Source organism: Argopecten irradians, chromosome 1, assembly GCF_041381155.1.
Source record: "Argopecten irradians isolate NY chromosome 1, Ai_NY, whole genome shotgun sequence".
In the NCBI taxonomy this organism is placed as follows: Eukaryota; Metazoa; Mollusca; class Bivalvia; order Pectinida; family Pectinidae; genus Argopecten; species Argopecten irradians.
This window is the reverse complement of record NC_091134.1, coordinates 16,153,027-16,180,634: the sequence shown is the minus strand read 5'-3', so window position 1 is coordinate 16,180,634 and position 27,608 is coordinate 16,153,027. Positions and strand designations below refer to the sequence as shown.

The window sequence follows — 27,608 nt, the reverse complement described above, 5'->3', positions numbered from 1 at the left end:
ATGATACATGCAGAATTGTATAAGGCTTTATAACTTCATATACAATGTTCAATTTAAGATGTTGAATATGTATAGTGTGCACACATCAACCTTTAGTTTCTAATCACTTGTTTTATCATGGATTTATAGACACAATATTTCCTGCTACCACGGATATGAATGGGGTCTTCTCAATGATGTTGGCTGGCATTTCCCCTGGGCCAATCAGCACCCACTCTGTCAAGGTGTAAGTGTTGTACCTTTATCATAAGGATGAGCAAAGTTGCTTTTATTTGTGGCTGATTGGATTTCTAGAATTTACTACATATGCGATCAATTCAATTACTGCTTCAGTATATGGAAAGAATGTTGAAAGAAAGATTACCTGTAGAATTTATTTGAACAATTCTCTCCACAAATTAATTTCAAAGAGAAAATTATGAAATGCCATAAAAATTGAACAATTTGACAGTGTTTTTCATAAGTCTTAAAGAACAAAGGACATGAGTCATGACCTCTCAATACTGATTTTTGTGGCACTACATCAATACTGACCCCTTATGATATGAGGTGGGTAAAGTGGTACCCATGTTTGTCCAATCTTGTCACATTGTATTCCGTCAGCTTACATCCTGTTTTGAATTCTTATGGGATTGCTGAGCATTATTTGTCTTCCATGTGCTTGTATTTCTAATTATTGATATTGATTTACTATTTTTTTTGAGCTGAAGAGGTAAATATGATATTTGTTTTACCAAGAATGATTGATTATGTGTTGGTATAATTATTGTTGGTTGTAGCCAATTACCTGTACAATGGCTTGGATTGGTTACTTTGGTGTGGGCGGTACCTACAATGTCAGTGGAATGATGACACCACTCTGGGAGCATGTCATGATTAAGCATACCAACTTCCGCCGAATTAACTATCGTGGTACTGCACCAAGACGTTCCCTCAATGAGGTACAATATAGAGCTTAACAAGAATACATGGATTACAAACAAAACACCAAAATAAGAAGCTCACAATAATAAACCCTTTGAAATATCTTGAAGACATATATTTGAATAAAATATTTTAAAGGCAAAAGCTTCCTTTAACTGGCCATATTGAACCACTTTAAATTAAAAGAATATGTTGGTTGAATTGAGGGGAAAAACCTCCATTAATATGCTAAGTTTTATTCTAGGTAATGGCAGAATGGGGCAAAGGATATGATGCAGTAAGAACGTATGCCACAGCTTTCACAAAGATGATCAATGAGAGTCTGACAATTACTGGACCATCTTTGACAGCTGCTATCAGACAGGTATGATAAGTAAGAATTGCTCTTCATAGCATCAAGACTCAATCTCTATTTTCCATTATTTATTTCCCTCAGCACTTGGATACAACATGAATACTGGTTGAACAGTGGAAAAGGGGAGACAACTTCCATTATATTGTACTAATTGCATTTAAAATTGCTTTCAATAGACTATATCTTTAGACATTAGAGTTAAATATCCACAAATTCAGTTTTGGATGTTCTATTTGATAAACACATTATTGTGAGGCTGACTTATTTCAAATCTATTTTCAAGGTTGATATAGAAGGCTTGTCTGGAAGGATCCATTTCCAATCAGATACAGGTAATCGGCCTGGGTTTCTGGGAATGTGGGTTACCAGTAATCCCCATCCGTTTGATAAAACTTCGAGCACAGCCACGGTAAGTGCATATCCATCCATCCTTAAATATCACAAGGCAAATTAGAAAATCTATCCTCAGAAATTATGTACTACTTAACTCTCAATGATACAGTGTAACTTCCCTAAACCGAACCTTCTCAAAACTGATCACCTTTAGAAACCGAACACAGATGTCATGAAAGGAATGAATTCCTCTTTAATAATAGTAAATAAAACTCCCAAAACTGATCCCTCCCAATTCCGAATACTCTGAATAGTCAAATGTAACCAAAATACACTTCTGAAAATCGGCTTTAGCTGAGCGACACCATAGCTTGCATTGAGGTCTGATCAACCGACCGTGAAATACACATGTACCTGCGTCCATAGTTGTTGCATGCCATGTCCTGGGGCATGTATACAGGTGTGAAGGCTATATGTATGTACACTGTAATATACCAGAGATGGTGGTGTAATTATTTAATCATGTCTATTGCTTAGATATTTAAGGAAGGTCTGCCACGTGCATGTGGTTTGTTTACTGTAGGAAAACAAGCAGAGCTAGTAAAGATAAAGTTTTGTATTCAATATTAGAGCCTCACACGGGTTATTCATCAAGGCCGATTCCACCATTTTTCAAATGGCGCCCCTGGCAGCTGGATTGGGAATTTCATATTTTTTTGGGGGGAATTTTTTCGACCTCACTGCATTAATTTTCTCAATTAAATGAAATCTAACATTCTTCTATATATTACAGATTTCTATATAATTATATTCATTAACATAAATATTTTGTGTGTGAAGCTTTTAGACATAAGCTTTTCAATATTATCATAGAAGTTTTGGAATAATAATGTCATGAATATTAAGTTAAGCTTTTCTCTCAGTGAGTAAAAACATCAGAAATGGAAAGGTTTCTCGACTGTCATCCATCATAAATTAACATAAAAGTATTTCATTTTTTCTTGTGTAAGCAGCTTTCCTATTCAGAGAAATATTGCTTTCACCTTTTAAGAACATGCAATTGAATGAAATACTGATTTGCTAACTTTGATAATCGTTTTAGACACGACAGTATATCATGTCTGATCCATATCCAAGAAAATCGTCGTCAATATTTAGACTTCAGTTTCACTTTGAACGCCGACGACTGGCGAACTGTTCATATTACTCGGTGCGAAGTTGTGAGAAAATTTAGCAAATTTTTGAAGTAAAATCATTATTTACATGACTCAAAGTCATTACTGTTTTATTTACTTACTATTTCAAATAAATTAATAGCCAATAATAAAGTGATAAACGAAGTGACAGATATGACTTTAGACTGCTGTCTATGCGCAGACTGCCAGATGATCGTTCAGTTGTTTCTAGGAAATAATAATGTGTATATGTTGTAAACTAGTTCATTTATGTTAACTTCATTGTTAATCAATTTATCAAATCATTTTTTACAAATTCCACTTGCCTTTTTTTTATGTTTTCAACTTGAATTGTTTCATTTCAGTGTGTTTGATATTTTGATCACATAGACGCTTGCATTCAAGTGCTACACATCTAAACGCTTGAAATGGCATGACTAAAATACGTAACTGTAATTTCCAGATAATCTTAAGAGTTTTTACATTGAAAGTCACAGATCACAGGCAAGCTGTTAGGAATTTTAAGAAAAATCAGACAATTTAAAATGGGACCGCTAGAAGGGGAATGGGGCCGTTTAGCCGTCTTAAAATGATAGTAGAATCAGCCTTGTTCATTTAGTTGCTGGATAATGCAAATTCTCTGTATGAATTAAGAAGCTGAAGCCATGTATTGTTTTAGAAAGTGACTACCAGTATGTCATATAATGACCGCATCGCCTGATCATTGATCAATTAGACCATATTCAATTTGATTCTTGGTGTAACCGAAAGCGATCGGCCGTATGTAGGTTAGTGCAGACGAGAACATCCCCACACGAACATTCACACAACTAACTACGTTAATAAGCGGTATTAAACAAAGTCAAAATTGTTGTAACCCATTCCTTTTAAACATGATTCTCTCGTTTTTGATAACATTCACATTAACATTAACATTGGTCAGTTATAACAAACACTTAGAAACACATGTATAGGTTACAGTGTAGTGTAGAAAAAACCCGATTAAATCAGGATCGTAATGATTGATATTCTGTTCATTTCTCCAAACCGAACCCTCTCCAAACTGGGACAAAATTCTATGCACCGAACATGTTCGGTTTGGGGAAGTTCCACTGTATTATGGCAATATTGTTTTCTAAATCATTACAAACATTAAATAAAAGTATAAATGTGTGTCATTAATTTCAATACTGCTTGATAGATTTTTATATTGAAAAAGTCAATCCTGTCTTTCAAGACCACTCATTGCAAAAGTGGTCTCTACAGTTAAGTGGGCTTTATTTATACACAGGTCACTGTTAGAAAATTTGTAGGTGGTCTTTATACCGACGTGGTTACTAAGGCAGGTTTTGCTGTATATATTTTGTTATGTTTTCAAGTGAAATAAAAGGATGACTGTAATAAGACAATACATACTTTTAAGTGCAGTTTCTTTTTATGTATATATTCAAATTGCATTGAGATTTTATAAAAGGTCGAAAGAATATTTGTAATTTAATTAGACTAATTCATTGGTATACTTTATTCAGACAGTCACATTTGCTCGTATATTGGAACTGGCTCAGGAGAATGCAACAATGATCACAGAGTATAAACAGCAAGCAAAACGTCCTATGGATTTGCCACCCTGGAATCATGTGATTGCTAACGACACCATTCCACCAACACAATACAAGAACAAATGGAAGTATGTTAGCTTTTGCCTATTTGGTCATAAAAGCATAACAATTTTTGTCAGCATCTCTCGTTCATATTTCAAAAGAGAAATTACAATAATTAATTATGTAATTCCTAACTATTGGCTGACATTAAAACCATGAGTATAGTGTTTTGTGTTGATTTGATCTACAGTGTGACTACCTCTACTGGAATGGTGAGCGCTAGTACACAACAGCTCATCATCATTCCACCGGGAACAGGTGAACCAGAACAAGTGGTGGAGACTGAGTACACTGTCGCACCATTCTACTGTGTCGACGGCTGTGGTGGTAATGCCATCAATGAGTACGATATCACACAGTACCAGTTTGGTGACTGCACCAACCAGGATGTCTGCACGTAGGTACATACAGAAGCTTACTAACAGTGTTAGCACAGATGGTTATAGATGTAACTCAGTGGTTATTGGATATAGAATCTACCTCACACTCTTGAGGTATTTTAAAAAGAAACAAGTTTTAAAGAGTGTAATATTCTAACTTCATAATGAACTTGTGATAAAAAGACAGAAATTCAGTCTTTTTAGCAAAATATTGATTGCAAACTCAAGGATTTTTGTAACATGTCAAAATGAAATGTTGATGAGAATTATCTATTTGAATACAGTCTATACATAAAATATTAAGATATGAAAACTTTATATTATTTCCTGGAGATTTCATAAAAGACCAGGTTAGGCAATACCAGAGTGAGTGCCATAACAAAGCTGGGTGATTATGTCATTTATTTACGTTTTTGTTTGTAGATGTCATCCTGGTTACTATGGAGTTACCTGTGATAAGATGGTTTGTAGCTGTGTGTTTGGCCATTGTGATATTCCTGAAGTCTGCATCTGTCAAAATGGTTATAAAGGAACTCGCTGTGAGATCCCAATTTGTAACACGTATGTATGCATGTAACAACTTTTTATATAGATGTTAGTCATGTATTCTTCCTCCAGTGTTCTGTCCTAATGGATCATTCTAAACCCTAGAACTGGAGCCAAATAATTCAAAATAAATAATTTTATTCAAATAGATCCCAGCAGGCTTGATTCATCTATCAAAAATATGTTTCTAACTTTAATGTGGATTGATCATTTAACTTATAGGATTTTTCGTGGTACATCACAACTAGAATTAAACTTTTCTTACCTGAATGAAATAGGATCTCTTGTGGATCCAATGGTCATTGTTCGGCTCCGGAGACCTGTACCTGTGACTCTGGCTACATTGGATCGTCGTGTGGACATTCCCTAGCTGCTGTCGTTGTTGGCTCCCTATTAGGTGCCATTGTCTTAACGATCTTGCTTGTGTTCATCATCAAATATTTACTGAAGAGGTAAGTGGAAAGAGAAACACCATTTTAATTTAGAATAATAAAATTTCCTTTACTATGACAAACCTCTCTGTACAGAAATAAATGATTTATAAAACGATAAATTCCCTAACATAGTTTATTTATAGGATACTAAGTTAAATGTGCATTTGGGTTCATTTAGAGTTAAAAATGCAGAAAGGAGCAGGGAAAAAATATCTTGATAATGAATGCTTTAAACATAAATACATGTATGTGGTTTTGTTTAGATACTAAATATGTTCCATTCATAACTTCCTTGCACAAGAAGAGTAAAGTAAAATACCTGCACTGTTGTACTTGTGATGACTTTTAGGCAGAGGCTAGCAGCTGCTCTAAAGAATTTGGACTGGCTTGTCAAATGGGATGAGGTTATGGTAGGAGATGCGAGAGCTCTTAGTTTCCTTTCCACTGCAGGAGATGAATTCATGCAGTCTAATAAAACCAACATCTGTACCTGGAGGAGCCAGAAGTGCTTTGTTCAAGTATGTATACTAACCAAGGCCTACCTTCTTAACTATCTCAAGACATTCTCTGAAAGATGTGTTCCCTGCATACAGGTTGAGCTGTAAGACTCTTATCCTTATTTAGAGAACACCGTAGAAAAGTTGAAAAAAATAGTTGACAGAGACAACTTTTTCTCTGAAGCAGTTAATGTAAATGCAGCTGATAGTTGACATGATATAACTGATATGATTTGAAGAATTTGCAGTATGTGAATTAGGTATCATCAGAATTTTTTTAATTATTATTTTTTGTAATTCAATGTGTATTGTTTGTAGCAATTTAACTGTGTGTCCTTGAATGTGGAAGATGAAGCGTTAAGGTATGAAGTTGTCCGCATCAAAGAAACCCGACACAACAATCTGATTACCTTTGTGGGAGCTTGTCTGGAATATCCTTATGTGGGACTTCTAACAGAAGTGGCACCAAAGGTAGGATAGGTTATAAAATCAATTGAAAGTTTTTTCTGTCCTTCAATAGCTCAAAATATTATCTTTAAAATGGCTTAAATAGGAGAGGATTAGGGATAGATAGACAATAACCTACATGACATAGCACCAATTTGAGTTTAGATAATACTTATATGGAGAATTTACATTTTGTTTTATTTCAATCTACCTTTCACATATTTAATTGAAAAATAGGTGAAGTATTAGCTATGCTTACAATTGATTTTGTATATCATTAAAGAGGGATTAACAAGCCAGCCTACCAACTAGTCAGTTGTATTCTGTTTCAGGGAAGTCTGGAGGATATGCTGTCCAATGAGAGTATCAAACTCGGATGGGATTTCAGGTTTTCTCTTCTAAAAGATATTTGTCGTGGAATGGAATTTTTGCATAGGTCTGATATTGGATCTCATGGCAGACTGAAGTCCTCCAATTGTCTTGTCGACAACAGATGGACATGTAAAATTGCAGGTAAAATATGTCATTATAAATAGCTCCTGAAAATCATCATATTTTGCTGCAAGGAAAGAAAAATAGTTTCATCCAAAATCATATGGTCGTAAACACATTTTTGTCGTTTTAGAAATTTACATTTCCTTTGAATTCAGATGCCATTAGATAACATATGACTATTTGTTGCCACAGGATTTGGTTTGCCTACACTTCGCTACAATGGTGTAAGGAAACTTCGGCCAAATGTAGAAGATATACCTAAACCCAGGTATGCCATTTAACACAAAAAATAGAAGTTAATTTATATTGCACTATGTTTTGTGTTAACCACTGCAAAATTAGAACTGCTTTTCCAGAATAAAATTGTAAAACAATTAGACACAACTCTCCATAACTTCCTGTATAATTAGGTTGTGTCCAAGGTTTGCCATTTGCAATTGGGCACAGTTTTACTGTTTCCTCAATATATCGTATATATTTTTTTCATACCTACAATAAGGCATAATGGGAAATGCCAGACTTTATGACTATTTGTTATCCTTTGAATGAGCAGTTTTGTTATACTATATGTCAGATAATTTATTCTTACAGTGAGTTACTATGGACAGCACCAGAATTTCTTTCAAAAGCCAAAAGACTTGATGACGTACGGAATGGATCTAAAGCCGGTGATATCTATTCGTAAGTATATGTTGGAGAGATGAATATATAGGCTACTACCTTCCATATAACTTTATTGTGTGAACCACTGAAGTCATTATACCACCTTCGGGAAATCAAGGTGCATGCCTATTATCGTGACGATCCTATTATCATAATTAAAGTTTTTTTATATATTTAAAAAAAAAAAAAAAAAAAACATCTGAAAACATTTGATCAATATAATTTAATACAAACCTTATATGTTGGAAAATCACAATAATATGCTGATCGTGGTAATAGGCATGTACCCGGCTGTAAAAGTCATCAATATAAGGATGAAAAACCATGTTCTGATCAAACCTAATGACATTACGTTTAATACAATTAATGAATCATACTGATGGTAAACCAGGGAAGGAACTCTTGCTGTGTCAGCAGTAGAGGATCACAGAAAAACAAATAAAAGATGGGTCAATTATAGCTAATATTATAAGACTCTTTCATATGTGGATAGAAGGATAGGGATATTCTACCCGAGGGTCACAAAATGTAGTACAACCTGAGGCTTGCCCAGGGTTTTGTAAATTTTGTTACCCCGAGGGTAGAATTTCCCTATCCGTCATATCCAGTTATGAAAGAGTATTTTTCTTTCATACCTCGACATTTTATTGCAATTTTACAACTATAAATATCCCGCCATTTTGAAATAATTTTGAAATCCACGACTGAAAGTTAATTTTCCATACATGAATACGCGATATTTTCAACCAAAGTTCCGTTGTTTGCATCTTTTGTAGTAAAACCAGTCAAGTTTGTGGGGAAAAAATGTTAAAATTTTACCAAGGAAATAGAAATTTTGTTGACGCCGTGACGTCACGAGGCTTTATTGCATGGGTATATAGCCATGCAATACAGCCTCAGGCGACATGAGTGTATCGCTCTTGACCAGCCAGTATTACACCTGTACATGTAGGTATGAAAGAAATTTAGATATATTCCACAGATTAGGAGAAATATACTTATTAAAACTAAATATTTATTTACTAACTTCAAAACTGTTTTTTGATGGTTTTTTGCTTGTAGGTTTGCAATTTTATTGACTGAAATGTGTACAAGAGAGGAACCTTACACAAATGAACTGAGCTATCTAGATGTTGCAGATGTTTTAGTTCTGGTACAGAACAAGGATGCCCCACAGGCTGCTGAAGCCAAACAGGTATAACTGCTAGCTGTTTGAGATTGGCTTTCCAGTTTCCCTTGGCTGACCAAAATATTACGTAGAATTTTTGCAGTTTTAGTCGGTTGAGATTTCTTTAGAATAATATAAAAATTTAATAGCTAACTCATAAGCTAATGTATGTTTTCCAGATCTGGTACAAAAATGGTGGAGACACAACAAAATCATTCAGACCAAAGCTAGCTGATGACTGTTTACCAGAAGAATATGCAGCTAAAACTGGTATGAGAAAGGTCAGTAATAATTTCTTGGGAGATTTCTTCTTGCAGCTAAATAGAATTAGTATAAACTCTTATTGACATCTCTAATTCTAGCTTTGAAGGCTTGACGGCTCATTTTTTAAAATTTTTGTTTTTGATGATAATCAAGACCATCATGTTTTGAAAATGGCCTTAGAATTGATTTTAAAACAAAACTTATTTTATTTCCAGCTCATGGAATCTGCCTGGGGTGTAAACCCTGACAATCGACCAACCTTCCGTCAGATGTTGGACAAACTGAACGAGATCTACCCCATTAAAGGAGAGCTCATTGATAACCTTGTCAACATGGTAATATCCCAATCATATACAATACAGTATAAATTTCACTGTTTTTACATAGGTGGATTTCTCACTGTGATAGTGTCAGGATATTGAGCTAAGCGTCACTTCAACATAGAAACATCTTTGTTTGAGGAGGTGGATGTGGCACAGTGGTGTAAGCTGCTGGCATATTAATTTGGCTAAGTGATTTGGTGCCTTCGATTGTGAGTTTGAGCGTGGCGCGGTGGCCGAGTGGTCTTCAACCTCTGGGTTGTGAAGTTTGAATCCCATGTGGGGCAGTTGCCATGGCCAGATACTGACTGCTGGTCGGTGGTTTTTCTCCAGGTACTCCGGCTTTCCTCCACTAATAAACCTGGCACGTCCTTACATGACCCTGGGTGTTAATAGGACGTTAAACTAATAAAACTCAAGTTGTGAGTTTGAGGTCTGGCCTATACAATAATACTATACTGTTTGTTACATAATTTTGTATTCAATTACACAGACAAAAAGAAGATGCAAATGAATAAAAATTATCAGCTGTTGCTTCTCAAAATCCTCTCATTTTATATTCAGAGATAATTTTATACTTCCTCATATGTTGTAGCTGGAAAAGTACTCGAGTAATTTGGAGGTAATTGTAGCTGATAGAACAAAGGAATTGGTGGCAGAGAAGGCAAAGACAGAACAGCTGCTAAGTCAGATGTTACCAAAGAAAGTTATGGAGGACTTGAAGCATGGCAAACCTGTGGAAGCAGAATCATTTGAATGTGTGACAATTTTCTTCAGGTATTTATTGGATCAGTATGGACATGAAGCAAACAATTAGAATGATAACTAATTATGTTGGCAGAACTATTGATGTATTAGGACAGAAGCATTTACAGAGATAGCATTAATGCTGTCCCCATATGATATTTGAGAAAAGAAAATCAAAAGATCCTGCCTTTTTTTTTCTCAAACTCAGTTCTAATTACATTAGGGGACCCCATCTTATCTGAGTAGGGCACAATTTATGGAACACCCAGCACAAACCTAGCATATAAATTATGTCAATGAGATTTTTTTTTAATCTAAAAGTTTTAGATTTCATTGATTTGTGTTTTGCCAGTGACATTGTCGGATTTACCAAGATTGCTGGAAACAGTACGCCCCTACAGATTGTCGACCTCCTCAATGATCTCTACACCTGTTTTGACTCCATTTTGGACAATTATGATGTATACAAAGTGGAAACTATTGGAGATGCTTGTAAGTGTATCAACTTCTTGTTCAGGAGCCAGTATTACAAATGTAAAAAAAAATTCAAAAGAGATTTGAGGAAAGAAATTTAGATATATTCCACAGATTAGTAGAAATATACTTATTAAAAACTAAATATTTATTTACTAACTTCAAAACTGTTTTTTGATGGTTTTTTGCTTGTAGGTTTGCAATTTTATTGACTGAAATGTGTACAAGAGAGGAACCTTACACAAATGAACTGAGCTATCTAGATGTTGCAGATGTTTTAGTTCTGGTACAGAACAAGGATGCCCCACAGGCTGCTGAAGCCAAACAGGTATAACTGCTAGCTGTTTGAGATTGGCTTTCCAGTTTCCCTTGGCTGACCAAAATATTAAGTAGAATTTTTGCAGTTTTAGTCGGTTGAGATTTCTTTAGAATAATATAAACATTTAATAGCTAACTCATAAGCTAATGTATGTTTTCCAGATCTGGTACAAAAATGGTGGAGACACAACAAAATCATTCAGACCAAAGCTAGCTGATGACTGTTTACCAGAAGAATATGCAGCTAAAACTGGTATGAGAAAGGTCAGTAATAATTTCTTGGGAGATTTCTTCTTGCAGCTAAATAGAATTAGTATCAACTCTTATTGACATCTCTAATTCTAGCTTCGAAGGCTTGACGGCTCATTTTTTAAAATTTTTGTTTTTGATGATAATCAAGACCATCATGTTTTGAAAATGGCCTTAGAATTGATTTTAAAACAAAACTTATTTTATTTCCAGCTCATGGAATCTGCCTGGGGTGTAAACCCTGACAATCGACCAACCTTCCGTCAGATGTTGGACAAACTGAACGAGATCTACCCCATTAAAGGAGAGCTCATTGATAACCTTGTCAACATGGTAATATCCCAATCATATACAATACAGTATAAATTTCACTGTTTTTACATAGGTAGATTTCTCACTGTGATAGTGTCAGGATATTGAGCTAAGCGTCACTTCAACATAGAAACATCTTTGTTTGAGGTGGTGAATGTGGCACAGTGGTGTAAGCTGCTGGCATATTAATTTGGCTAAGTGATTTGGTGCCTTCGATTGTGAGTTTGAGCGTAGCGCGGTGGCCGAGTGGTCTTCAACCTCTGGGTTGTGAAGTTTGAATCCCATGTGGGGCAGTTGCCATGGCCAGATACTGACTGCTGGTCGGTGGTTTTTCTCCAGGTACTCCGGCTTTCCTCCACTAATAAACCTGGCACGTCCTTACATGACCCTGGGTGTTAATAGGACGTTAAACTAATAAAACTCAAGTTGTGAGTTTGAGGTCTGGCCTATACAATAATACTATACTGTTTGTTACATGATTTTGTAATTCAATTACACAGACAAAAAGAAGATGCAAATGAATAAAAATTATCAGCTGTTGCTTCTCAAAATCCTCTCATTTTATATTCAGAGATAATTTTATACTTCCTCATATGTTGTAGCTGGAAAAGTACTCGAGTAATTTGGAGGTAATTGTAGCTGATAGAACAAAGGAATTGGTGGCAGAGAAGGCAAAGACAGAACAGCTGCTAAGTCAGATGTTACCAAAGAAAGTTATGGAGGACTTGAAGCATGGCAAACCTGTGGAAGCAGAATCATTTGAATGTGTGACAATTTTCTTCAGGTATTTATTGGATCAGTATGGACATGAAGCAAACAATTAGAATGATAACTAATTATGTTGGCAGAACTATTGATGTATTAGGACAGAAGCATTTACAGAGATAGCATTAATGCTGTCCCCATATGATATTTGAGAAAAGAAAATCAAAAGATCCTGTTTTTTTTTCTCAAACTCCGTTCTAATTACATTAGGGGACCCCATCTTATCTGAGTAGGGCACAATTTATGGAACACCCAGCACAAACCTAGCATATAAATTATGTCAATGAGATTTTTTTTTAATCTAAAAGTTTTAGATTTCATTGATTTGTGTTTTGCCAGTGACATTGTCGGATTTACCAAGATTGCTGGAAACAGTACGCCCCTACAGATTGTCGACCTCCTCAATGATCTCTACACCTGTTTTGACTCCATTTTGGACAATTATGATGTATACAAAGTGGAAACTATTGGAGATGCTTGTAAGTGTATCAACTTCTTGTTCAGAAATGTAAAAAAAAATTCAAAAGAGATTTGAGAATTAGGCAAATATAGGAAAATCCCATGGTGGTGAAATGCGTGTGAAACGTTCAAACTCGCTCGCGGTCCGCCATGACACATTGTGGTCGAACATCTTATATGCCGAACCCTGTCCCTTGCTCGTAGAGTAATGCTGCTTTTGTCTAGAACTGTTCAAATCGCTCTGACAATAGTGTGTTTACCTTATTATGTGAATTGTCTTGACTAAAAAATCATTTTATCAACTCCTCAGTGGTAATGTAGTTCATTTGTTTAACGTGCTTGACTTTGGCTCGGGTTTGGGTACAGCATACATATTGTACCTGCTTTATCGTATTGATCAACGATTTGTAATTACAACGGTATCAATTAAAAGTACTAAACAATGACATGGAATTTGTCAATATTTCATGTTATATGTTTCATAAGAAATGGAGAACAATACATTTATGCCATATTTTGCTGCTTGGTTATGTAAAAGATTTAGCCTGAGTGAATTGTCCCTTTAATTTGGGTTTGTCTGTCTGTCTGTCCGTCTGTCTGTCTGTCCGTCTGTCTGTCTGTACCACTTCATTTCCGTGCAATAACAGTAACAAATGTAAGCCAATTTTCTTCAAACTTGGTGACAAGGTCAAATGCCTTAATGGCTCGGTCAAATTGGATCGCAACTGTCGATGGACCTTATTTAGCGGAGTTATTGGTCTTTGAATTACTAAAAATATCATTTTCTGCCATTTCTGTGCAATAGGTGTAACAAATGTGAACCAATTTTCTTCAAACTTAGAAACAAGGTGAAATGCCTTAAGGACTCGGCCAAGTTCGATTACGACTTTCAATGGACCTTATTTAGCGGAGTTATGGCCCTTTGCTTAAATAAAAAAAGTCAGTTTTTGCCACTTCCGTACAATAACTAATAAATATTAGCCAATTTTCTTCAAACTTGGTAGCAAGGTTGAATGCCTTAAGTGCCTGGCCAGGTTCGATCAACTCTTCCAGGGGATGTTATTTATCAGAGTTATAGCCCTTTAATTTACTACAAATGTCATTTTTCTGCAGTTTCTGTGTAATAACTAACAAATATTAAACTAATATTGTTTAAACTTGGTTACAAAGTTAAAGGCCTTAAGGGCTTAGCCAAGGTCGATCGCCACTTTTGGCAGATCTTAATTAGCCTTATGGCCTTTTGATTTGATTAAAAAAAAAGTCATTTTCTGCCACTTCCGTACAATAACTGTAATAAATATTAATCGATTTTCTTCAAACTTGGTAACAAAGTTAAATGTCTTACTTCCGAATAAGACTTTAGTTTATTTTTTCATGTTTCAACCAAGGTTAAACCTAACCTCAATAATATCTACTTAAAATATGTCCTGAAAGCGGGGGATGCTTGTTACTCAATGAACTACACTTCACAACAAAATTAGGTCGGCAGGTCTGCCATCACAATGTTGGAAGCAATGACGAATTAAAACTGAATACTGTATTCTGTAATTGACAGACGTTGTGGTCAGTGGTCTTCCTATCAGGAATGGAAATCTTCATGCTGGTGAAATTGCAACTATGTCTCTTGACCTGATGAGTGCTATTGGAGACTTCAAAATCCGACACATGCCTGATGAGACACTACAGCTCCGTATTGGAATGCACTCTGGTAACTTTGATTTGCAATTTTATCATCATTGTATTTTGAATATCATATCATTGTATTTCGGTATATAGCTGTATATGATGTCAGAGAGAGAAAAAAGTATCCTTGACAGGTTTTTTTTTTAGTTTTTAGGTCACCTCGCTGAGACGAAGTCTCAAGTGACCTATTCTAATCACCTTTGTCTGTCGTTTTCAACTTCTCCAAATTCAATTAAATTTTGCACAAACCTTCTAAGGCAACAAGGTCAATCAAAATTGTGAATTTATATAGTCCCCACCCCCTGGGGTCTGTTGCAGGGGCCAAAAGGGGTAAAATTGACAAAAAATTCATAGATCTTTCTTCTCTACTCACAAAAAAAATGTACTTTACAAAAATTCTGAATTATATGACCCTGAAGTTTCACATTACTCCTTTGGGAGGGTGTTAAGTTTTCTTAAGTTTATATAGGAAAAACATATTTATGAACATTGTTTGCTCAGTTTTCATAGGAAATGAGTCAAACTTGATTATGATTATTAGCCTGAGATCTATCATTTTATCATCCATACGGTGACCCCTTGTGTGATCAGAGGGACAGGACCAAATTGACTTAAATTTCAAAAAATCTTCACAGATTCGATGGAAGCAAATACTCTTCATAGATTAAAACATCAAATTTATAAATTCACTGACCCTTCAAGGACCAGTATATAGTGTTTATATGTCTTTGCTTCATTCTATATCTGAACTCAGGTCACCTTAAAGGCACATTGGGCCTCTTGTTCTTTTTTTCATTTTTAAAAAGTTTGGTTTTGTCAAAAGGTTGAATAGATTTAAACTAAATGTGTAATTTTTCTGCAATTAAGGTCCTGCTGTGGCCGGTGTTGTTGGATTGAAGATGCCCCGTTATTGTCTCTTTGGAGACACAGTTAACACTGCTTCTCGAATGGAGTCCAATTCTGTTGGTAAGTTGATGCTTCAAAAAGATCGAGCTCTTGAATGTGATAAGGAAGTGATACAGAACTTTTCCTATGAAGACTATTGTTATATGTTGATATTGCTTTCAATGATTATATATTTGATCTTTTTTTAGCATTGAGAATCCACATGAGTGAGTCCACTGCCACCATTCTACAAGTCCTGACTGGGTATCATTTGGAGTGCAGAGGACAGATTGAGGCTAAGGTGAGAAATCTGCTTTCTCTATCTAAACTGCTTGTTTCTTGAACCTTATACTTTGGCCATGGGCTTACCTAGATGACTAGGCCATTTCTCTTGCATTTTGAACTGTAACCTTAAGAAAAACTTGATTGTGTACAACATTCTTCTATATCAGAGCGTAGTTTCTAAAATATAATGATAATGGTATTTCATAAAGTTATTTCCACTTTAGTAACATTCTAACATCCTCGTCACTGATCACAAACTTGGCATGGAGCTGTGAGTTTTATTTCATTTCTGTGGATAAGGTTATGCAGAAGTATTTACTGCAAAGGAAAGCTCTAATTTGGGGTATCATGAGATCTGAATTGGATTCATAAAATCGTATAGAATTTTCACAGATGTTTACATTTACTTGCAGGGAAAAGGTAAGATGACAACTTACTGGCTGAATGGAAAAGATGGATTTAATAAGAAGCTGCCAGGCAGAGAACTCGCTGCATCATTGTCTCAGCACGAATTCAAGTGATTCTCCTGTATGACTGTGTATTTCAGTGTGACCGAGATGGAATATTTCTTCAGGAAGACACTTAAGATGGACTTGACATTAAGTTTGATCGCTGAAAACTTGCAGGCCTAGGACAATCTTATAGATTGCTTTATGGACAGCTAACAGTTGTTAACATCCTGATAAAGTCTAAAATCACAATGAAATCAGTATTTAGGGAGATTTGATCCTGGAATTGAAATCTAACAGCAATCAACTGATCGAATTGTGAATAAGAGTTGTCTTTATTCCTGTGCAAGGAGTTTTTGTTTGATGATAAAAGTTTATTTACTGTGAGAGTGAATGAAAGATATCATGTCTACCTTAAAAAGCAATAGTTGTAAATGTGAGAGAAAGTGTTAGAATCCTCCTCCTCCACTGTGTGTGTGAGACACTGTGCTTATCAGTTCTGTGATGGTGTACATAGTAGTTCATGTGTTATTTAACTAGTTCAACAAATTTCAAGTCATCTACAAAATGTAGAAAAAAAAGTAGATAGTGTTATATTTAGATATAGGCATGAAGATCAAAGTGTTTCATGGTAACAAGTCTATAGTCAAATTACAGTGTACCATAATTTTTATCATAAAATAACTTATGTTTACATATTATAATAGTTCAGCAATTTATTTATAGTCTGAAGAAAACTCTTGACTTTCTTGAAATGAATCCTTTACACCTTTTAAAAGATATTGAATTTTAACATTGATTTTTAGCATGTTTTGGACCTCTAGTTTACATATATTAAATTGGTGTGTTTTCCTAAAATCCCTTTACTGCTGTTTTGTGTCAATGCAAGTAAAGAAATGTGTGTTTTAACAGCGTAGCATGTGCTCGACCCATCTATCAAATATGGGCAATATTTGTTGTAATTAGTGACAAATTTTATCTGTTCACGGCTTTATTTGATCACCTGTACTACACTGTTACCTACTGAAGGTACTAGGATCAGGGCTACAGTCTGGTGACCTCAAAGTCACAACACAGTTTGTAGTAAATACTACCCCACAAATGCTTGTTGTTGATGGGTAACTGAGCATTGTAGCCTGATCCTGACACCTTTTTATGTTCAGCCAAATGTAAAAGCCATAAAGAGATAATTGAGAATAACTAACTTTATTATGTGGGTAGCAGATTGCAAATCTGATAACTTTTGCGCAACAAGCAAAATTGTCACTATAATATCAGCAGTAGTAATATATTGCTAAATATGGAGAAAATGTAATCAGAAGTAAAATATCAAATTTTGTCAACAATATTATGTGTATACTTGTATATGGTTACATTTGTAGACTAGAGAATGTCTTCAGTGCTACATAGCTTGAGAGAATATTACTTAAATTATCATCAGTACTAGACATATACCATATTGTGTGTAACAGAGTGTGGTTATAGTATAAACCATGTACACAAATCATATCATTGGAAATAAATTATTTTGTCTTTTATATCACATGATTTGTCATTTATTGTTTACTTTTATTTAGTAAAATGAACGAATACTTTATACTATCAAGGATAGGTTTGTCCTGAGTCAGTTACTCTCAATCTGTTGGGAGTTACAGTAAAAGCTAGCAGTTTGTATGTATTAATATCTTTATACTAAATACTGATATACAGTACACTGTCTGACGAAATCATTATTTGAGAACCCAGCTTTATGCAAATAAGCATTTTGTTCTGGACCAAAGTTTTTATTGTTCAGGAAAACTATAATTTGAATACTTGGATAACACGGTTTTATGCAATAATGTTTGACTGTATTAAACGTGTGCATTTGTTTCTTCAAAAATAATGTGGGTGACAAAAAAACTCTCCAGGCTGGTTAAAATTGGTGTCTTCGGCCATTCAAAGTCACAGTGGTCATGGGGATTTTAAGTAATAACCAAGAGGTTCAGAGACGTCATATTAGGTCTGCATGATAGGATGAAGGGATGTCAAAATTTATTTACAATGAATATCTTTGGTACTTTCATTCATTCAAGTCAATTCAAATATTGAGCATGCCAAAGTATTGACTTGTTAACCACACAAAAAGCAGCCTTAAAGAAGGTTGGTATGTGGACTACAAGTCACAGAAGGTTGATATGTGTACTACACATCACAGAAGGTTGATATGTGGACTACAAGTCACAGAAGGTTGATATGTGGACTACAAGTCACAGAAGGTTGGTATGTGGACTACAAGTCACAGAAGGTTGGTATGTGGACTACAAGTCACAGAAGGTTGGTATGTGGACTACAAGTCACAGAAGGTTGTATGTGGACTACAAGTCACAGAAGGTTGATATGTGGACTACAAGTCACAGAAGGTTGATATGTGGACTACAAGTCACAGAAGGTTGATATGTGGACTACAAGTCACAGAAGGTGATATGTGGACTACAAGTCACAGAAGGTTGATGTGGACTACACATCAGAGAAGGTTGATATGTGGACTACAAGTCACAGAAGGTTGGTATGTGGACTACAAGTCACAGAAGGTTGGTATGTGGACTACAAGTCACAGAAGGTTGATATGTGGACTACAAGTCACAGAAGGTTGATATGTGGACTACAATCACAGAAGGTTGATATGTGGACTACAGTCACAGAAGGTTGATATGTGGACTACAAGTCACAGAAGGTTGATATGTGGACTACAAGTCACAGAAGGTTGATATGTGGACTACAAGTCACAGAAGGTTGATATGTGGACTACAAGTCACAGAAGGTTGATATGTGGACTACAAGTCACAGAAGGATAACATGTGTACTACACATCACAGAAGGTTGATATGTGGACTACAAGTCACAGAAGGTTGATATGTGGACTACAAGTCACAGAAGGATAACATGTGTACTACATATCACAGAAGGTTGATATGTGGACTACAAGTCACAGAAGGTTGATATGTGGACTACAAGTCACAGAAGGTTGATATGTGGACTACAAGTCACAGAAGGTTGATATGTGGACTACAAGTCACAGAAGGTTGATATGTGGACTACAAGTCACAGAAGGTTGATATGTGTACTACACATCACAGAAGGTTGATATGTGGACTGCAAGTCACAGAAGGTTGATATGTGGACTACAAGTCACAGAAGGTTGATATGTGGACTACAAGTCACAGAAGGTTGATATGTGTACTACACATCACAGAAGGTTGATATGTGGACTACAAGTCACAGAAGGTTGATATGTGGACTACAAGTCACAGAAGGTTGATATGTGGACTACAAGTCACAGAAGGTTGATATGTGGACTACAAGTCACAGAAGGTTGATATGTGTACTACACATCACAGAAGGTTGATATGTGGACTACAAGTCACAGAAGGTTGATATGTGTACTACACATCACAGAAGGTTGATATGTGGACTACAAGTCACAGAAGGTTGATATGTGGACTACAAGTCACAGAAGGTTGATATGTGGACTACAAGTCACAGAAGGTTGATATGTGGACTACAAGTCACAGAAGGTTGATATGTGGACTACAAGTCACAGAAGGATAACATGTGTACTACATATCACAGAAGGTTGATATGTGGACTGCAAGTCACAGAAGGTTGATATGTGGACTACAAGTCACAGAAGGTTGATATGTGGACTACAAGTCACAGAAGGTTGATATGTGTACTACACATCACAGAAGGTTGATATGTGGACTACAAGTCACAGAAGGTTGATATGTGGACTACACATCACAGAAGGTTGATATGTGGACTACACATCACAGAAGGTTGATATGTGGACTACAAGTCACAGAAGGTTGATATGTGGACTACACGTCACAGAAGGTTGATATGTGGACTACAAGTCACAGAAGGTTGATATGTGGACTACACATCACAGAAGGTTGATATGTGGACTACAAGTCACAGAAGGTTGATGATGTGGACTACACACAGTCACAGAAGGTTGATATGTGGACTACAATCACGGAAGGTTGATACATGTGACTACACACATACAGAAGGTTGATATGTGGACTACAAGTCACAGAAGGTTGATATGTGGACTACAAGTCACAGAAGGTTGATATGTGGACTGCAAGTCACAGAAGGTAGATATGTGGACTACAAGTCACAGAAGGTTGATATGTGGACTACAAGTCACAGAAGGATAACATGTGTATTACACATCACAGAAGGTTGATATGTGGACTACATGTCACAGAAGGTTGATATGTGGACTACAAGTCACAGAAGGTTGATATGTGGACTACACATGTCACAGAAGGTTGATATGTGGACTACAAGTCACAGAAGTTGATATGTGGACTACACATCACAGAAGGTTGATATGTGGACTACACGTCACAGAAGGTTGATATGTGGACTACACATCACAGAAGGTTGATATGTGGACTACACATCACAAAGGTTAATATGTGGACTACACTCACAGAAGGTAGATATGTGGACTACACATCACAGAAGGTTGATATGTGGACTACATATCACAGAAGGTTGATATGTGTACTACACATCACAGAAGGTTGATATGTGGACTACAAGTCACAGAAGGTTGATATGTGTACTACACATCACAGAAGGTTGATATGTGGACTACAAGTCACAGAAGGTTGATATGTGGACTACATGTCACAGAAGGTTGATATGTGGACTACAAGTCACAGAAGGTTGATATGTGGACTACAAGTCACAGAAGGTTGATATGTGGACTACAAGTCACAGAAGGTTGATATGTGGACTACACATCACAGAAGGTTGATATGTGGACTACACATCACAAAAGGTTAATATGTGGACTACACGTCACAGAAGGTAGATATGTGGACTACACATCACAGAAGGTTGATATGTGGACTACATATCACAGAAGGTTGATATGTGGACTACACTTCACAGAAGGTTGATGTGTGGACTACATGTCACAGAAGTTTGATATGTGGACTACAAGTCACGGAAGGTTGATACATGGACTACACATTACAGAATGTTGATATGTGGACTACAAGTTACGGAAGGTTGATATGTGGACTACAAGTCACAGAAGGTTGATATGTTGACTACAAGTCACAGAAGGTTGATATGTGGACTACACGTCACAGAAGGTTGATATGTGGACTACAAGACAGAAGGTTGATAGTGACACAGTCACAGAAGGTTGATATGTGGACTACACGTTACAGAAGGTGTTGATATGTGAGGGACTACAAGTCACAGAAGGTTGATATGTGGACTAAAAGTCGCGGAAGTTTGATATTTGGTCTAGCATATTTGGTCTAGCAATTATGCTTTTACTGTTAGTAAAGATGATGGACTGCAGAGATTAATGTTCAAATAAATGGCCTAATTATTATGACAATTTTTACTGAGAGATCAATAAATTGTTTATGGTATAAAGACTAACACTGATGAAAAAGCTATTTATCATAATTGTATACAGGTATGTTATACTGAAAGTAGTTCTCAAAGCAACTAATTTTTTTCTGAAGACACCAGTAACTATGTATACAAGGAGTCATGAAGAGAAGTATAACTCTGATACAAGCAGACACAAAAGACATCGCTATATAATAACAAGTGATTTAATGTATGCTTCGATCATTACAACAAAGTTTTACAAATAGTGTTCTATCACAGTTGGTCAGAAATCCATCAGGTGACTGAAGCACAACATTAACAAAATGAACATCCATGTCTTTCTCTTCCATAATGTTTCACTTTACAGCCTCCAATATTTTCATGAATTCCACAACGGACCGAGACAAAGAATCATCAGAGTCTCCCTCGCTAGCTACTACTGCCTTTCTACCAAATTCTTTGGCCTGAAAAATAAAATTTTAATAGTTGTTTTCATTTATGGATCAAAGAAATGACAAATATTGTATGGAAATGGCAATGTTCACTTTAAATTAGAGAACACATTACGGTGATTGGTATTTGTTACAAGTTTGAGAGTTATTCAGATGATCAATTAAAAATTGGTTTGATTCCTTTTTAAAAGTTTTCTTCACATCAGTGATAACACATTACTTGTAAAAAAATAATTTTATAGTTCTATTATATTACTTTGAACATATTGGGCAAGAAAGTCTGCAACTTAATAACTATATCACTGACACTGGTACAAAATTGTACAAACTTCAAAATAGGTATCCTTCAGAAGGCGAGATTTGTTTCATGTATCAATATAATAGAAACAAAACAATGAACTCTATTACTTTCCAGCCATTTCCAAGAAGGGGTAACACAAAGCTTGGGGTGATATTTGAAACAGTGTGACACAGAAACTCAACATGTAGATCGATTGATTTTATATTCTTTATTCTTATGCATGAAGATGGCTAAGTATCTTAAAGAAACTACAGGTGTGTTATTTTCAAAATTCTGCATAATATACAGATGTTCAAAGGCATTCTGAACCAAGTGAAAATTTTACCTTGCTAATATCCATGAGTATAAAGTAAAGCATGGCCAATGCATGGCTGACTTTGGCTAGGTCCTCAGCGCGTCGGTTAGACTGGTGTTCTCGCATGTCGTATATGGCGTTAAGGACCTGGACAGCTTCAGCCTCTTGTGCCTCATCTAAAGGAAATGAGATGTTATCATAATACAAGACATTAAATTTTATTTAAGTCTTTTTATCAGAAAAATTGGTTTAAAAAATTGAATTTCTTTTACAGTTTTTTTTTTATATCTACACCTTTGATATGATTATCATTTAACTTTTATTTCTAAAGATCTAAAATAAAAAAAGATGTAATTATGATCCTAAATGAGTGTTTTTTTTTCAAATGAAATTTGTAGTAATCAAGATAATGCCCAGAAGTTACTGTAAATGTTGTTTTTTCCTTGAGATCTTTGATGTGACTATGAGAGTGCTTACCCAGGCTATCTTCTTCCTCTAGGTTACCCTCAGATATAATCGGGCCAATCCCTTTAGGGATGTCTGGGGTTGCAGTGCGTACTCTGACTATCTGCAGTAAGTGTCTATACCAGATATCAGCTACCTGTCAATCAAATATGCAGTACAATACATGACTAACATTATACAATATATGTTGGAGTAAAGGTAAACTTATATAACCATAAGGCAATGACCAACTGATACATCTCGCTACATAAATTACATTGATTGACCAATCTTTAAAAAATATGATTGATATGGATCAAAGATGAAAATGTAGGTCACAGTGATCTAATCTACTGCCCCATGCAGGTAAACCATTGATGCTCTAGTGACAAGTTATGTTTATCTCCTCAGTATTGTTTTACTACCGATACATATTTTCCTAAATTGTATTGCTACTAAAATAGTCTGCGCATGGCGATCCATTTTAAATGACCTTGACCCTTATATTTAATAATCATTGTCACCAATGGATAACAAGAGCTGGCTGCATATGATATAATGATGTGCCTTTATCATCAGGTGAAGCCACTTTCAAGAAAATATCTTTATTAGGTGTACCTGTCTGTAAAGGGTGTCTGCGATATCCATCCTGCCTTGACGGAAGAAAACATTAGCCATATGATAATATCCACCAGACGTCCGGATGTCGTCTGTTCCAAATTCTTCTGAGGCGTGATAAATCTGAAAAACGGGCAGAATCCTTACTAACATTCTGAATTTAAAAACAAAACTATAGATATAAGTAGTTGATAGATAGAAATGCTTCATTCAATGTTTTTTTTCTTTTTTCTTTCAACTGTAGTCTTGTATTTATCTTTTATTATTATTTATGATATAAAAATTAAAATTTATTAATCTTGTTACTTATTTCGTTTTGGAAAAGACTACAATAGAAAATAGGTCCCTGTCTCATAAAAGAAAATATTAAGATATGTTACTTTTCTGTACTAATGAAATTGTTTTAAATTTTTTTGAAAGCTGATCTGTTCTCCGTAGCATATTTGTAATTATGGTTTAATGAGATAGATATCAATTGATATTTTCCTGCTTACATCATCGGCATGCTGTCGGAGGGAGTCGTCGTACTGTCCTTTTGCTGCATACAAAAGACCAAGATTTCTGTAGAGTTTCGATTTGATTGCATTAGAACACTCTGGCGTTTTAAGAGCTGTCCATTGAGCCTGAGCAAGGTACTCTTCTGCCTGAGACAAACGACCCAATCCTGAAAATACAATATGTACATCATATTGATATAGTCTTAACACAGACTTTCTGTGATTTTTTTAGGCTACCTTGATGTCCACTTCATGTAATATTTACGTTTTATAAATGTATGTCTATCTTTACAACAATAACATAGATGAAAGGTTCACATAAGAATACGTATCCTGAAACAGCTTCACTAAGACAGGACAGACTGAACACTTAACCGTGAGGAAAAGCAGACAAACAAAAATGGATTGATAGTTACATTATTATGAAAATATGGCAAATTCAAATTGTTCAACATCATCATCTATAAGAAAAGTTTTCTGCTATGAGAAAAATACACTGGCACAGATTATCTTATGGTAGTCTTCACAAAAAAAAAATGCTAACCAACTTATAAAGTCACCCTTATATTTCATCTTTGCATATTACAAAGTTATCTCCCCTTGTATCTATTGTGACGTCATCAGTCTGTAAGTGAAAAATACTATTTTTTTCCTGACCAACACTTGAACCTACCCACAAGGGCAGATAACTGTAATATGCAAATACAGAATAGTGTGGAACACAGGAAACAGCGCATATATCCCGTTAACATTCTCTTTGATAAGTCTATTATTATCGTGAAACCAATAGTATATCATCATTGATACTCATGGGGTTACTATCATTGACGTTATATCCACCCCTGGACTATTTCATTGTAAAACTGAAGCCAACAGGCAACATAGATAATTTGTTCCTTTGATGTATATCAAAAGTATTGAATAACGGCACACTGTGGTTGACTGTTCCCTTGAAGTTTGGCATCACTCTCTATCTAATCTTCAAAGGAAGTCACTGCAGGCCTGTGATTGATCAGGGTTTTTTTCTCCTCAACTGCCTCCAGTTTTACTATGGGACAGTTCAGGGGTGAATATAATGTCAGTGGTAGTAACCCCTGGAGTATTGAGTATGATAGTATGTACACTCATTGGTAAATGACTCATTAGGGACTATGTACTATATTTTCCTCGATTAAACTCATCAATACTAGCTTTTCCCAGTATTATTAGAATCAAACCTGTCTTAGAGACCACCTCTGTATAAAGAACACCTGCTTAATGAAACAACTCACCAATACTAGCCTCTCCCAGTATCAGGTAGGATGGCACCAGTTCTATGCTAGCTAGACCATGTACATCTATAGCAAATCGGAGAGATTGCATAGCTGCTGGTACAGCTTGCTCATGTCGACCCTCGAATAACAGCTTCTGACCAGTGGTCCTTGTGAGGTCAATCATTTGTCGCTAAAAATAAAACAAAATATGCCAATTCAATCAAGTGAGGAGAATATAAAATGACATTCAGATATTATGTACATAAACTCTTGAAGTTACAACCAGAACTATAATTGTCATAAAATAGAATCCTTGACATAGACCTTAAACAAAATCATTGATTTAATTTACTAGTCGTTGTTTACCAGAGTATTCAAAATCATTTGATAACAATAAATTCTTGTATGAACACTATCAAGGAAATTATTTAATTGTTTCATCTTCTGTAGATGAAATGACGGCCCAAAAAAAGGGTACTGTAAAACAATGGTGCATAAAAATATCTACCTTTTTAACATTGAGGTGGTTTATGCGCTTCTGTCGTTCTTCTTCAGATGGTAAGAATGGTGATGCCTGTCGCAGGGGAATGAGACTTTGACAGATTTTTTCATGAATTCCCATCCAGTCTGCTTTCTGGTGCTCTACGCCGCTATCAAATTTAATATAACAAATAATAAATATATAGATATAACTGGGGTAATTGGTGCCAACAGATTTTGTCTTAATCAATGTTTAGTAAAAATAGATTCATCTAGCTCAGACTAGCGGCATACAGTATTACTAACAATATTGTGAGTACAAGATATTTGATGCTAGCAGAGACATATTAGGCTCAAGTTGTGCTGTCAATATAACTTGTAACACAATAAATTCTTTTTGGCAACATATATATTAAATTTTTGTTGTTTTTCCCCCTTATTTTATCTTTAATGATATTTGTCAAAATTGACACTTCTATCCCTTGTGCTAAAAATCCTTCAATTGATTAATATCCATCTGTGTTGTATCAACTGGTGATTTCATTAACATGAGGAATAATGAATTGAAAATTGAATTGTGCCGGTAGGCGACCAGTTCTCGTCGAGTACAATTCTCGCAATCGCATATCTGTATCTGTACGATTTCCATGCAAATCTAGTCAATAAAGACTTCTTCTGGTAGAAGATCAAACAAGTACGTATGCGATGGCGAGAATTGGTCAATGCCAGTACTGTTAGCTTACTGTACAACATTGTGCAGATAGATACGTTGTATATAATCTGAGTTCGCCGAGAAAAAAACGTATGCATTACAAAATATTTTGATATTTTAACTTCTCGCTAAATAATACAAATCGCTGTCTAGTAACCAAAACGATATCACGTTACAAAAGTTCGGCATATCAGAAGTTACTGGATTCTGTGTGTTTCCTCATTTTCTCACTCACCAGTAATAAGTAACACGACATTTCGTGCATTGAATAAATGCAGGCTTCTGACAGAGCTCACAGGCAAGTTTTACCCCTTTTGGGTTCGCGAGAGGGTTTAAAGTCATCTCTGTGCTGGTCTTCGTGAACAATTCATACAAATAATGAATGCATCACTAGGCCTATATTCCGTCCGTCAATCCGCCATCTTTGTTGACATGGTTGCTAGTGAATTGACGCATGCGTAGCAACGTCGTGTGGGTCACTTCCTGGGAACAAGCAGAGCACCGTGCACGTGGGTGTGTTTACACACGTGGTTTTGTTTACATGTATGGTTCAATCTGTTTTGTTTCCGAAACAAATTAACAAAAGGCTCTTAAGTAACCATTTTATTTTCGCACTGACTTTATATTACTTATACATACTGGTACATTTCTATTTACAAATGAATACTTTTGTATAGCCAATATATACATGTGCAATGTACAAATTTATAGCTAATATATTACATGTATAGCTAATATAGTACAATGTACAAATGTATTCTTACATATTTCTACAACAGTATATTTTCGACTATATGTCTTGACGTAATGTTTAGATGATATGCAATATAATGTTACAATATATGTCGATTCTTCATGA

General features: G+C 35.5%; 2 protein-coding genes across 2 annotated transcripts in view; one reads left to right on the top strand and one right to left on the bottom strand.

The window, feature by feature from the left end:
• LOC138318968 (uncharacterized) overlaps positions 1-17,826 on the top strand; it is a 46,479-nt gene extending 28,653 nt beyond the window's left edge. Inside the window, exons 14-35 of the mRNA XM_069261826.1 lie at positions 130-226; positions 780-941; positions 1,169-1,288; positions 1,563-1,688; positions 4,317-4,474; positions 4,639-4,845; positions 5,252-5,389; positions 5,653-5,826; positions 6,158-6,326; positions 6,624-6,776; positions 7,085-7,265; positions 7,440-7,515; positions 7,839-7,928; positions 8,973-9,105; positions 9,258-9,359; positions 9,558-9,677; positions 10,258-10,439; positions 10,762-10,901; positions 14,542-14,694; positions 15,537-15,635; positions 15,764-15,855; positions 16,253-17,826. Coding sequence (XP_069117927.1) covers positions 130-226; positions 780-941; positions 1,169-1,288; positions 1,563-1,688; positions 4,317-4,474; positions 4,639-4,845; positions 5,252-5,389; positions 5,653-5,826; positions 6,158-6,326; positions 6,624-6,776; positions 7,085-7,265; positions 7,440-7,515; positions 7,839-7,928; positions 8,973-9,105; positions 9,258-9,359; positions 9,558-9,677; positions 10,258-10,439; positions 10,762-10,901; positions 14,542-14,694; positions 15,537-15,635; positions 15,764-15,855; positions 16,253-16,360 — 2,980 coding nt within the window. The 3' untranslated portion in view covers positions 16,361-17,826. The remainder of the gene's footprint in view (positions 1-129; positions 227-779; positions 942-1,168; positions 1,289-1,562; positions 1,689-4,316; positions 4,475-4,638; positions 4,846-5,251; positions 5,390-5,652; positions 5,827-6,157; positions 6,327-6,623; positions 6,777-7,084; positions 7,266-7,439; positions 7,516-7,838; positions 7,929-8,972; positions 9,106-9,257; positions 9,360-9,557; positions 9,678-10,257; positions 10,440-10,761; positions 10,902-14,541; positions 14,695-15,536; positions 15,636-15,763; positions 15,856-16,252) is intronic.
• A 4,077-nt stretch (positions 17,827-21,903) lies between these two features.
• On the bottom strand, positions 21,904-27,205 carry LOC138318962 (zinc finger MYND domain-containing protein 12-like). The gene is made up of 8 exons (XM_069261813.1): positions 26,985-27,205; positions 26,066-26,207; positions 25,576-25,747; positions 24,302-24,471; positions 23,808-23,930; positions 23,223-23,346; positions 22,776-22,921; positions 21,904-22,161 (listed from the first exon to the last, which is right to left on the bottom strand). The coding sequence occupies exons 1-8, from the start codon at positions 27,089-27,091 to the stop codon at positions 22,054-22,056; spliced, it is 1,092 nt and encodes a 363-aa protein (XP_069117914.1). The 5' UTR covers positions 27,092-27,205; the 3' UTR covers positions 21,904-22,053.
• Between the last annotated feature and the right edge of the window lie 403 nt (positions 27,206-27,608).